This window comes from Symphalangus syndactylus, chromosome 9 (genome assembly GCF_028878055.3).
Source record: "Symphalangus syndactylus isolate Jambi chromosome 9, NHGRI_mSymSyn1-v2.1_pri, whole genome shotgun sequence".
NCBI classification, from domain to species: Eukaryota; Metazoa; Chordata; class Mammalia; order Primates; family Hylobatidae; genus Symphalangus; species Symphalangus syndactylus.
This window is the reverse complement of record NC_072431.2, coordinates 48703956-48718317: the sequence shown is the minus strand read 5'-3', so window position 1 is coordinate 48718317 and position 14362 is coordinate 48703956. Positions and strand designations below refer to the sequence as shown.

Below are 14362 nucleotides of genomic sequence, written 5' to 3'. Positions count from 1 at the left end.
TGTTACTCCAGTGTGGGGAGATGGGGCTTTTCCTTTCGGTTTAGCTTTAAGAAGTGTGCGTTAATTGGCTTTAGGTTCCCTGCCCTAGACCCAGGTGTTTTCCCTTTGATTGAACTTGAGGAAATTATCACAAATTGGCCTTAGATTCCCTGCCCCCAGACCTTGGTGTTTCTCTTTTAGGAAGTTAGCACAGATTGGCCTTAGATTCCCTGCCTCCAGACCCTATTCTCCTGCCTCACCAGCTACTTGGGAGGCTGAAGTGGGAGGATCACCAGAGCCCCGAGAGGTGGAGGCTGCAATGAGCCATGATCATGCCACTGCAGTCCTGCCTGGGTAACAGAGTGAGACCCTGTCTCAAAAAAAAAAAAAAAAAAAAAAAAAAGCAGAAGACTGAAAGGAAGCCACCATTCTTTTTACTCCATGTAGATATGACAGCTCTTTTGAAAATAAGCTGAATCTTGATTACTTCTACACTGCTAAATAAAAAACTGATTCTTAGGAATAAGGAAGGAACCTGTAAAGAAATAATTATAAGTTTTGTTCCTCTGACCTAAAAATGCCTTATTGGTAAAACCTCTCATCACCAACACCCACATACATACGCTCAGAAATATATATCTGTTTTTAGATGCTGTAGTCTATTCAGATGTCTTTTTTGTTTCTGTATCAGTTTACTTCTTTTTAAAATTACTTTGATTTTAGGTTATAATTTGAAATTTTAGAATATCTATTCTTTTTGCACATTTATTGTATCAGTTGAACTGAGTACCAAAATGCCAATTTTCTACCAATCCTATTGAACTACTACTGAGATCTCATTGAATTTATAGGTGTTTATTTAAAAAAAAAGAAAGAAATTGACACCTTTACAATGCTGAGTATTCCCAGGTTATGGTGGAGACCTCCCTTCATTCAGGTCCTCTTTTTTTTTTTTTTTTTTTTTTTTTTTTGACAGAATCTCACTGTGTTGCCCAAGCTGGAGTGCAGTGGTGCAGTCTCGGCTCACTGCAAGCTCTGCCTCCCGGGTTCACACCATTCTGCCTCAGGCTCGTGAGTAGCCGGGACTACAGGCGCTCACCACCACACCCGGCTAATTTTTTGTATTTTTAGTAGAGACAGGGTTTCACTGTGTTAGCCAAGATAGTCTCAATCTCCTGACCTTGTGGTCCACCCACCTGGGCCTCGCAATGTGCTGGGATTACAGGCGTGAGCCACCATGCCCAGCCCAGGTCCTCTTTTAATGTCTGACAGTAAAGTGTTGTTTTTTTTTTTTCCATATAATTTACATAGGATAAAACTTTACTCTCTTAAAAGGATTAAGTAGTTTTTAATATTTTCACCAAAAACTACTGAATAACAATATTCAGCAACCATCACTGCTAGAACATTTCTATCACTCCAAAATGAAAACCCCATACCCATTAGCAATCACTGCACCATTTCCTCCTCCCTCTATGCCCTGGAAACCCATAGTCTACTTTTCGTCTCTATGGATTTGCCTATTCTGGACATTTCATATAAATGGAATCATACAGATTTTTTTTTAATATAGTCTTTTGTGTTTACTCCTTTCACTTAGCATACTGTTTTCAAGGTTCATCCATATTGTGGCGTATGTCAGTACTTCATTCCTTTTTAAGGCTGCATTGTTTTCTGTATGGATATACCATTTTTTTAATCCATTCATCAGTTGACGGACATTTGGGTAGTTCTACTTTTTGACTCTTAGGAATAATGTTGCTATGAACACTCAGGTACAAGTTTTTGTGTGACTTGTTTTCAGTTTTCTTGGATATATACCTAGAGTGGAATTGTTGGGTCATATGTTAACTCTATGTTTAACTTTGTAAGAAACCTCCAAACTGTTTCCTACAGCAGCTGTATCATTTTACATTCCCACCAGCAATGTATAAGACTTCTGATTTCCCCACATCCTCACCAACACTTGTTTTCTTTTTCTTTTTTTAAATTGTAACCATCCAAGTAGTATGTGCAGTATCTCTTGTGGTTTTTGATTTCCATTTCCATGTAACTAATGACATTGAGCATCATGAGCTTTTCATGTCCTTATTGGCTATTTGTATGTATGTGGGTGGCAAGCCACCCAGGTGTCGAGGCAAGAGACCGAGGGCACGAGCTTTTCCAGTATAATAAAATATATAAAATAAGAATAGTTATACTAGATATAGATAACAGATATGATTACATATGAATATCATTAATCATTAGTTTGTAGCAATTACTCTTTATTCCAATATTATAATAATCCTCTCTCTACAATCATAACCTAGGAAAAACCAGGCCATACAGAGATAGGAGCTGAGGGGACATAGTGAGAAGTGACCAGAAGACAGTGGGAGCCTTCTGTTATGCCTGGACAGGGCCACCAGAGGGCTCCTTGATCTAGTGGTAACTCCAGCATCTGAGAAGATGCCTGTTGCCAAGCAGACCATGGTCTAGCAGTAGCGTCAGTGCCAAGGGAAAACACCCACTACTTAGCAGACCGGGAAAGGGAGTCTCCCTTTCCCCGGGGGAGTTTAGAGAAGACTCTACTCCTCCACCTCTTGTGGAGGGCCTGACATCAGTCAGGCCTGCCTGCAGTTATCTGGAGGCCTGACCGTCTCCCTGTGATGTTATGCTTCATTGGCCACACTCCTGGTCCGCTTTCATGTTCCATCCTGTACACCTGGCTCTGTCTTTTAGATAGCACTAGCAAAATTAGTGGAAGTACTAAAAGTCTCTGATATGCAGAAATAATGGCGTAAGCCTCCCTCTCTCCCTCTCTCTCTCTGCCTCGGCTGCCAGGCAGAGAAGGGCCCCCTGTCCAGTGGACACGTGACCCACGTAACCTTACGTATCATTGGAGATGACTCACACTCTTTACCCTGCCCCTTTTGCTTTGTATCCAATAAATAACAGGACAGCCAGACATTCGGGGCCACTACCGGTCTCCGCGTCTTGGTGGTAGTGGTCCCCCGGGCCCAGCTGTCTTTTCTTTTATCTCTTTGTCTTGTGTCCTTATTTCTACAGTCTCTCGTCTCCACACACAGGGAGAAAACCCACCGACCCTGTGGGGCTGGACCCTACATGTGTATATCTTTGGATAATTGTCTATTTAAATCCTTTGCCCTTTTAAAAATTTGACTTTTTGTCTTTTTATTTTCTACTTGTAAGAGTTATTTTATATCTTAGAAGACTCTATCAGATATATGATTTGCAAATTTTACCTCCATTTTGTGGGTTTTCACTTAATAATGTCCTTGAAAGCACAAAGGTTTTTAATTAGATGATGTCTATGTTTTTTCTTTAGTTTCTTGTGCTTTTGTTGTCATATCTAAGAATCTGTTGCTTAATTCAAGGTCATGAAGATTTATACCTATGTTTCCTTCTAAGAGTTTTATAGTCTTAGTTCTTGTATTTAGGTCTTTGGTCCATTTTGAGTATATTTTGTATATTGTGTAAGGTAGAGGACCAAATTCATTCTTTTGTGTTCAGTTGTCCTATAACACAAAAAATACACATTAATTTGAGATGAATTATAGAGCTAAATATCAAAAGAAGAAAAGTAAAATCTTATTAAGATACAGAATATCTTCATAACCTTGGAGTAGTCAAAGATTTAATGAAAAAGCCACCAAAAAAGCACTAGCCATTTTTTAAAATATTAGCTGGACTTTATTCAAATTAAGAACTTCTGTTCATCAAAAGATCTTATTAAGAGAGTAAAAAAAGACACACCATAAACATTATTCACAACACATAATCTTTAACAAACGATTTGTATCTAGAATATGTAAAGAACTCTATAAACCATAGAAAAAGTGAGAAAAAGTTTTGAACACAAACATCAAAAAAGGCTTTCTGAATGGTCAGTAAGTACATTAATCATCAGAAAAATAAATATTAAAACCACTACAACATACTCTGCAGACCCACTAAAATGGTTAAAATTTAAAACACTGATAATACCAAGTGTTCATGATGATGTGGAACAACTTAAACTCATATGTTGCTAGTGGAAGTGTAAATTGGTACAACTATTTTGGGAAAATGTTTCATACTTTCTACTAAAGCCTAATGTATATCTACCTTGTAATTCAGCAGTTCTACTCCTAGAATCTATCCAAGAGAAATAAGTGCAGATGCCCACCACCCACCGAAGACATGTTGATAGTATCTCTATGTTTAGGAGCCCCAAACTGGAAACACCCATCAGTAGTAAAATGGGTAAATACATTTTGCTATATACTGCAGTAAAAAAGAACAAACTAATACTACATACAACATGGATGAATCTCACAAAGACAGTACTGAGCAAAAGAAGGCAGACACAGAAAAATATATATTGTATGATGCCATGTAGATGTAGTTTCAAGAGCAAGTGAAACTAATCATGGTGACAGCCCTCAGTATTGCAGTTACCTCAAGATCTGCAGGAGGTAAGTTGAATATTTAAAAGGGAGCTTTTTGCGGTGCCAGAAATGTTCTCTATCTTTATGTGGTTGGTGAGTATATGAGAGTCTACCACAGTAAAAATGCACTGAACTGTATATAAATGTTAGACATTTACATTTTACTGGTATGCTTTAATTAAAAAAGTGAAATGCATGTATAGATATAGATTGGATGAGGTAGACATTGTATTTAATTATCATTTATTGAAGATATTAAACTCATTAATTGAAGATAATATTTTCATTTTACTTGAGTCAATTTTAAACAAGTCCTCTATAGAGTTTTGACAAAAGAACCATAATTCCTTCAGTCTTTATTAACAGACTTTAGAGATCACAAATGAGAGTCACAAGAGAGAAAGCCTGCAGGGATTGTCTGTGTCTTCCTCCAAAGAGGAAAATCGTGGTGAATATTTTGAAGAAGCTTTAAATTAAAGCAAGTGATTCTTCAAAGATTTAAGTCCTTTACCTAGCAGTAGTCTGTGATAATTGCTACAGTGCTCCCAGTGGGAATATGGTACATTTGAGATGACAGAAAGACTAGGAACCACTACTCCCGAGTATTTTTTCATTGCCATTAAAATGCATTGCTTTGCCTGCTTAGTAAGGAAGTCACTGAACATTTGAGCATGTACATCTCAGTAAAATTCAGTTCTACCAACATTGTAGTTGTTGGCTTAGTAAACTGAACTTTAAAGATTTTTCTATTTTTGTGGGATTGTGAGGATCACAAACTACTAAAATAGAACAATTAACTCTGGAAAGCTTTTGATGATTAACTTTATTGGGTGAGTACACTCATCCCCCTTTATCTGTGAAGGATTGGTTCCAGGATTCCACACAGGTATCAACATCTGAGGATACTCAACGTCTCATTCAAAAATGGCTTAGTATTTGCATATAACCTAAGCATATCCTTTCATATACTTTAAAACATCTCTAGATTATTTATAATATTATACCTAATACAATTTGAATGTTATATAAATAGTTGTTGTATTGTTCAGGGATTGACAAGGGAAAAAAGTCTGTATGTGTTCTGTACTGATGCATTTTTTTGGTCCAAATATGTTCTACCTGCTTGGTTCATGTCGCAGATGTGGAACCCACTGATACGGAAGACCGAACTATTAATTTAAAAGTTTTTTGGATCATCACTAAATATTTTATGATGAATGATAATGCTGATTGTTCAATTTTATGATTAGGTTTCTGTTCACTAGTCGTCAATATATATTTGAGGAATTTGTTTTTTAAAGGGACAAAGCATTATACCTATTTTACAATATAGATAGGTAATATAGCTAGGTAGATTAACCCTTAATAGCACATGAGAAGCATCTTAGACTAGCCGTAGTTGGGTAAAGAAAGGTTGAGTCAAAAGAGTAAATAATAACTCCCTTGGAACAGAGCAAGGGACTGTCAGGAAGCATCAGGGTCTATGTAGCTTCAGATGAATGCAAAGGGCTCTTCTTTGAAGAATGTACCTTCTTCAATCTCTGCCACAGATATTGTGCGACTGGAATCACTATGAGGTGCTCTTCAAGTGTTAATTCACAGCTAAGTGCTTCTCTGTCTTTGGCTACTCCTTAGGAAAGGAGGAGGGGATATGGGTATTTATGACCGTCTCAGTCCAGGGCCCTTACTACTTTTGTCTTTTGGCTTTTACTTCTGCTAGTGCACCTTCCTGTATGTCCTCAATTTGTTTTGCTCCAGAAAGGAGAGTATTCTGGTCTGCCTTCTAGAGAGTCTCAATTGGATACTACCTTCTTTTCTTTTTAGTATGTCTCATTCTTACTAGGATAAGCAAATACTATTATTGCAATACAGTTAGTGGGAAAAACTGTTCTAAGATTGTTACAAGATAAAGGAAACAAATGTCAGGGAATATTCATGCACATAAGAGTTAGTAAACTAGTTGGCACTCCTAGCAATCATAAAAGAGATGTGTCTTTGCTGATTCTTAAGAACTCATTGAAAACCACTTCAGTTAAGTAACCTATTAGAATGATAGCTGAAATATCTATAAAAGACATAGGGAGTCCCTTCATATAACCTAAAAGTGGTGCAAACAGAACAAATACTTATGTATTTTAAGTTAAATCAAAGTAAGAACAGACAGCACGGAAACACACCACTAATTAATGAAAGAACTGTTTGTAAAATAACAAAACTTATACCTTAGAATTAGGTTATGGCTACACATAGTGACAATGAAACACAGTAAAGAAATACAGGGAGGAAACTCAGCATTACTCATCAGTAATGATTTGAAACAACTATAATTATTAACCAGTACAGTTTTGACACAGGACTTAATAAGATCTGTCCACTATTTATCCTGCAGATGTCCAATATTCTTTTTTTAAGTTTTGTATTCATGTGTGAACATTTGGGAAATACACTCCAAGGTCATAAGTATTTTCGATGAAAACTTTTGGTGTCTTTGTTATACCACATTACATTTTTCTTTTTTGATTTGTTTTTCTTTTTTTCTAGGAAACTGACTGGACATTCTTTCCACATGGGCTATAGCATGGCGATTTTGAATGGCATTGTAGCTGCTCTTACTGTGGCGTGGTGCCTCATGTAAACCCACACTGGAGCAATATTGTTGGCAAAACTTAATCATAATTGTTTTGTAATAACAAGAAGGAGCATCATTGTCTACTCACAAGACTGAGAAACCTGCTGTTCATTATGTAGTTCAGATATTTATCACAGTCATCATTGTGGAAGACCTTTTAAAGCATTGTTTTAGAATGTCTGAGTATTAAGATACAGATTAATTGGGAATATCTGAGTATTAAGTTTTAAGTACTTTCTTCAGAGTATAAGATGTTCACCTCATCTTTATACTTCTGTATGTGTAGTTCTTTCAAGTTGTAGGAAACATTTTAATGGAATTTAAACTCAAAAACTTGAATACAGGACAATGCTTGCCTTTTCATGTATGTACTACATTTTTTGCTAAGAAATACTGATATTTCTGTTTAGTTGAGCTAGAAATACTTCTTATTTATACATTTAGGAAAGCAAATAATGCCTACTACTCTGACTTTTATAGAAGCTACTTTTAAATCAGAATATTTAATTTTTGATATTCATATAATTAATAGAAGTTGCATTTATATTTTTTATGGGGCGTAGTTCCTTATGTGTTTTTTAATGTATTTTCATACTACATATTGAATTTGTATGTTTTTAAAATTATTACATCTAGACAACTGTAAACATTATTTTTTTAGCTAGTGCAAACCTAGTACCTGCCATTTTTACTAATTTTTTTCTTTAAAAAACACAAAAAAGCACATTGACCTAAGTTTAAAATTAAATGTTTATTTTTAACAAAAAATGCCTGAAAAAAGGTAAATTATTTAAGTCATTAAAATATTGAGAAATTTGAAATTTTTACTATTTCTATTTCCACAATTCCAAATATTTATCTTGGTGTATATATTGTTACTTTAACAGAACTTGCATTATTTTGTTTTTAATAAACATGAAATTTTTATATGTGAGAATGATTGAACTAGTTTGTTCTTAATCTCAAAAATTTAGTTAACAAAGTAGAAGAGGTATTTTGATACTAGATATTAAAAACTACATATAGTTCATATAATTTTATAAAATTTTCCTAATTAAATGCACTTCTGTAATTGTGATATTTTGTTTTCTAAGTAATTAAGCCTTAATTTTTCCCCTCTGTTACTAAAGACTTTTAATGTTTAGAAAGTTACCTCAATTTTAGAAAGATGGACTATTTACAAAGCTGTTTTGCCTGGCCATAGGAAAACTTACAATAAGAAACCATTATGTAGTCAAACTGCTTATTCAGGCTAAGTGGGAAATGAATTTGTGCAGTGCGCTCCCTTATTATCTACTGAATGTTGTTACCGACTAAACAAGGTTTGTAAAAGTCTAGCATTTCTTTTACTATTCAAAACTCTTTGGTTGGAAATGACTAATACTGCTCCAGTTTAAATGATCTGAAGTGTGTGTGTGTGTGTATCTAAACATCAATCCCATGGCTTAAGTATTCCTACCAGAGTGGTGGTTGCCGTGAATCTATTTTCACTCCCTGCCTGCCTTCCTGCACGCTTAAACTCCTCACCCTTTGACTCCAAAGAGCCCTTTCATTGCAAAGATGTATACAAGTAACGGAATCAGTTTATCTTCTCTCCACCCCTGTGTATTCCCACCCACCACCAATGTGAGTAACTCCCTCCAGATTCTTTGTGTCTAATGACTAAGAAAGTTATTAACAGTAGACCCCAGAGATATGTAGACCCTAGACAGTCATGTGCCATATTAACAATGTTTTGGTCACAACAAACTGTACTTAGGATAGTGAATCCCCCCATAAGATTATAATACTACATTTTTTACTATACCTTTTCTCTGTTTAGATACACAAATATGTACCATTGTGTTACAGTTGCCTGCAATATTTAGTACGGTAACATGTATACAGGTTTATAGTCTAGGAGCAATAAGCTATACCATATAGCCTAGGTGTGTAGTAGGCTAGGTTTGTGTAAGTATACTCTGATGTTCACACAATGATGAAATTGCCTAATGATGCTTTTCTCAGAATATATCCCTGTCATTAAGCCAAACATGACTATATATACCTACAAGATATATATTAATATAGAAATAGATATGTATCTGTAAGATATTTTTGTGGAATCCTTTTTCTTCTGGACTGTTACTGCCCTTTTTTGGGAAATGACCCTCCTCTCTCCAGTCTGACATAGGGTTAAAATGTAAATCATCCATATGCAGAATGATTAGGCAAGGATAGTTACCTAACTCTGGCTGAGCTAATCCTAATGTCATTTTGCCTGGCTACAATGAATAGAATAGAGAAATGACTTCAATGAAGTATGTCTCTTCCCAGGATTTTTCAACTTGAAATTAAGATGTGACGAAGCTGGGAAAATACAAGCCCAGGAAACGCTGGCAGCTGTAGTTCAGCCAGGCTCAGTGGGAAAGAATAAGGCTGATACGGATATTGCTAATGGCATTACCCTGGTCCCTGAAGCCCAGTGGCAATCCTGCCATTCTTGATACGTGAGTCAATAAGTTTCTCTCTTTTGGCCTTTGCTGTTAACATTGGCTTTTGTCATTTGCAACAAAACAAGTCAAAATGAGCTTATCTAGCAGCTGGAATCCATTACTATTATGAAACTGACTCAGATGATCTCATCTCTTTATGTGTAGCTTACAGCATTCTATTTAGTTACTTGTGAAAGATAAACAGGGTGTAAGTATTCCTGTGGCTAGTGATTAGTCTCAGGGACTTGAAAAGACATTTTAGAATAAATTAAGCTAGTTATTATTAATCTTGCTGTTTGATCAAGATATTATTATGTCCCCAAATTCAGTTCTACCTTGTTTAAGTGTTATCAGAAAGAATATTACTGTAGTTATCAAGATATGATTCTTTGGTTAATATAATGAGTTTAAACTACAACTGTTACTTAATATCTTAGCATTTCCCAGTTTCCTTACCTGTCGAATGGGAAGAATACTTAACAAAATACTTAAACTACAGTGAAAATACTACATGTCAGAATTTGTAGGACCTAGATAAAACACTGTGTAAGGGTAATTTATAACTTCAAATACATTTATCAGTATGAAAGTACGATTGAAAACTAAAGAGCTAAGAATGCAGATAAAAAGCACAAGCAGCAGAGTAACACCCCCACCCCCACCACACACACAAGAAAGATTGGAAATAGGAAAGATAAGGATACAATCAACAGAGACTCACACCGAAGAAGTGGGGAAAATATCCAATACCAAAAGTCGTTTCCTGGAAAAGATATGATTGAGAGACTTCTGGTAAGTCAGATTTAAAAAGAGATTTTCTATATTTGTCTATTTTCCTATTTCTGCCCATTCTCTTGGTTATGTCAAGTACCAGAAACCATCTGTATTAGGGTTCTGTAGGTGGACAGAACTAATAGGGTGTATGTATACATGAAAGGGAGTTTATTAAGAAGAATTGATTCACACGACCACAAGGTGAAGTCCCACAATAGGCTGTATGCAAGTTGAGCAAGGAAGCCAGTAGTGGCTCAGTCCGAGTCCCAAAACCTCAAAGGAAGGGAAGCCAACAGTGCAGCCTGCAGTCTGTGGCCGATGGCATGAGAACCACTGGTGTAAGTCCAAGAGTCCAAAAGCCGAAGAACTTGGAGTCTGATGTTCGAGGGCAGGAAGCATCCAGCACGAGAGAAAGACAAAGGCCAGAAGACTCACCAAGTCCACTTTCCCACCTTCTGCCTGCTTTATTATTGCCTCTCTGGCAATTGAGGGGATGGTGCTCACCCACATTGCGGGTGGGTCTGCCTCTCCCAGTCCACTGACTCAAATGTTAATCTCCTTTGGCAACACTCTCACAGACACACCGGGAACAATACTTTGCATCATTCAATGAAGTCGATTGAAGGGAATCAGGACTGGTGGGCAGGAACCTAGAAAGTGCCAGAGAGTCAAGAAAAATGAAGCAAAGGGACTGTCTGATAGTGGGAATAGCCTGGTCAGGATAATGTATATAGATGGATCCTTGCAGAGAGTGCCCAGTTGGCCAAGATTAGACTGTGTGCCTACTCCTTTGGCTTCTCTAGTTGAAGGCAGCATCTGAAATTATTTTGGGATGGTTGAATGGATATCAAGCAAACACAAATACAAATAATCACTGTATACTCTTTGCTGGTCAGCTTCTCTTTTCACCCTTAAGCTTACAACAGTACTCATATGTAACAATGTAGCCATTATATACTGTATCCAATACCAAAGCCAGGACCTTCAGATTATGTCCCTTCTAGTTTTGCCACATTCTCCTACTGACATTCTACAAACATTTTAATACTTATTAAGACATTGATTTTTTTATGTGAACTAGAACAATATTTTTAAGAAGGACAAAAAGATGGGAAACTTGTTAAAATACACTTTATATACGAGAGCAAGAAAATACAGATCGAAGTTACTGTCTTATTTAAATTAAGCACTTGGTTATGACACCTTCCCTTCTATACACATATATTCTATTTTATCTTTGCTTTGGCTACTACCTTGGCTAAGTTTCTTCCCTGATATGGTGACCAAAGCTTTATTCCTGACACATTTCAGCTCTTTGTTCATCTTTTGCCACTGTATATGGCAGTATGAGAACAAATATATTTTCCTTCTATATTCTTCCTTGCTTATTATGTGGCAGCATTTGTATTATAATGTTAAAACACGCCAACTAATATAGTGACCCTCTTTTTTGCATGATTATTCATAGCATACAGAATCTAAAACTACCAGATGTCAGTTTGAACTTCCAGTTCTTCTGAACCAGTTTTCTTTTTGAACTCCTTCCTTAAGTACTAAAACCTTTAAAACAGACTTCAGAGTCAGGAACAGAAAGCAAAAACTTTATTATTGGGTCGCTGGGTGTAATAGAAAAATCCAGCAATGTCTTGGTTCTTGAACCCATGTAATATGGGCATGAGAGAAACCAGCAAAAATCATCTCTTGGATAAAAACATACATTGCATCCAGAAAGATGCCATCTTAGTGTTAACTCTCAGCTAGCTTCATGACTACTCTTGAATAGATTATTTCAGTATTTAAGGTGCATTATAAGAGAGAAGTCAACAAAATAAGAATTGAGCGTGGCCGAGTGTGGTGGCTCACACTTGTAATCCCAGCACTTTGGGAGGCTGAGGTGGGCAGATCACTTGAGGCCGAGAGTTCAACAGCAGCCTGGGCAACATGGTGAAACTCTGTCACTACTAAAGATAACAAAAACCAGTTGTGGTACATGCCTGTAATCCCAGCTACTTGGAAGGCTGAGACAGAATCACCTGAACCCGGGAGGCGGAAGTTGCCGTGAGCCGAGATCACACTACTGCACTCCAGCCTGGGCAACAGAATGAGATTCTGTCTCAAAAAAAAAAAAAAAAAAAAAAAAAAGAGCAATTGAGCACGTTGTCTTACCTTCTCAGGGTAGTAAGTTCCTTGGCCAGAGCAATGTGGTGGGAATCCATGATAATGTATAAATGATGCAGTAAATAGTAGGGCTGCCAGAGGCAAGGAAAGCAAATCTAAGACCATAATGTATCTACCAGGGGGTACAAAACTGCTAAGTGCTACCTCGTCTAATGCAATTAATTGGCTATCAGGTAACTGGCTCATCACCCAAGGTATGATGCCATGAAGAGGGAGAGGGAGAGAAGATGGTGGGTTGGGAGTGGGGCAGCAGAGATAGAAAGGCAGCAGCAGCCAGGAAAGCCTCTGAAAGTGTGGGTCCATCTGACTACCCCGCCACCCTAGCATTTTATGCTTCCATTAAGCATTGGCTTGACAGAGACTACCATCTACAGTATAGGTTATGCTGTCTACCTGATTATTTAGAGCCTCTTTCACAATGAAGGCTTTGTTGTGAGCATTCACATAGCTCAGAAATATTCTCAATTCTGGGTCCACTTAAAGAGATCCATCTATATATCGCTTCCCAACCTTTCTTAAGTTGACACCAGTCCTTTGTGAAGTCCCTGGCAATCGAGCCAAACTACTAGTTCACTCTCCTTGAATATACATAATCCTTATTTCATACCATATTTCTTCTAGCCAAGGAGACAACAATATAAACTGCTCGAAATTTATATTGAACTCCCTAGGAAAGTTTTCTTTTTCACTGCACGTTGCTGCCACCTATGAATGGGGGTTTATGCCCCCCCCACCTCATTTTTGGCTGGTAGTAACATATTACACAGAATCATCTGTAAATTGGGCTTGAGTTTCAACATCAGTCAATTATCTATACCAAACCCTCGTGAGGCCAGGCTGCAGGCTGAATGAAGAGAGGCTGCATGATAGTAGGAAGCAGGATGGGAATCTGATCATACAACTTACTCAGGACTTGAGGAAAATGAAAGGATGCATCTATGTCAGTGGTTCTTAACTAAGGGCAATTTTGCCTTCCAGGGGCAAAACATAGAAATTCAGCTAATTACTTAGCAATGTTTTGAGATGTTTTTGATTGTTACAATCGGGGGATGCTACTGGCAACTAGTCAACAGGCCAGATTGCTAAAGATTCTACAGTTCCCCAGCAGAGAGGACAGTTCCCCAGGAGAGAGAATAATTCAGTCCAAAATATCAATAGTGCCAAGGTTGATAAACCCTCATCTATGTTGATGACAAAGTGAATCGGATAACATCTGGTCCAGAATGGACAGCTGAGGTCATAGGGTTACCTGGAGTTCTAAGATGTGGTGTTCATTCTTGAAAATGCCCCAGTAGAAAGAGCTTTTTCTCTAAAGAGTTACTAGCTAAAGAAGACTCTCTGCCAGTACCCTACGGACCTCTGCCTCGCAAGGTCTGCCAAAGGTTTTAACTACTCTGGCCTTGTATATTATTAAAGTTCCCCATGTAATATAGCCTCTAGCTAAAGAATTCTACTCACAAAAAGGCACCCATAAAAAATTTCCTTCCCATCTCCATAGGCAGCCTATTTTTGTACTCAAAGGAAAAATACTTCTGTAAGGTTACACACAGTGCTGTTATTGAATTGAAGCTGAGACTACATTTGGCCATTTAAAGTTCCTCATATTACTAGACAATAGGCAAAATGGGTATTCTGGTACTGATTCCAGTGATTAATAATCCATCTACCAATGGGAAATCCAGTTACTGCAATACAGTGGAAGCCAGATGGAATATGGACAAAGGTCTGAGCTGCTTCCATGTTAGATTCTCATGTTTAGTTAGAGGAATATTACAACACCTACATTGGCAGAGGCTCAAATCCCTCAGGAATGAAGTTTTGGTTAGCCTACTTGATTTAAAAAAACCCTATATTTGTTAGAGTTCTGGCTGAAAGCCAAGGGAACATGGAATAGA

The 14362-nt window shown here is 37.2% G+C and overlaps 1 protein-coding gene across 2 annotated transcripts in view; it reads left to right on the top strand.

Moving 5' to 3' along the window:
• ARL6IP6 (ADP ribosylation factor like GTPase 6 interacting protein 6) overlaps positions 1-7975 on the top strand; it is a 42735-nt gene extending 34760 nt beyond the window's left edge. For both annotated transcript variants that reach the window (XM_055292109.2, XM_055292110.2), the window contains exon 4: positions 6954-7975. In XM_055292109.2, coding sequence (XP_055148084.1) covers positions 6954-7047 — 94 coding nt within the window. In that variant the 3' untranslated portion in view covers positions 7048-7975. The remainder of the gene's footprint in view (positions 1-6953) is intronic.
• The last annotated feature ends 6387 nt before the right edge of the window (positions 7976-14362 follow it).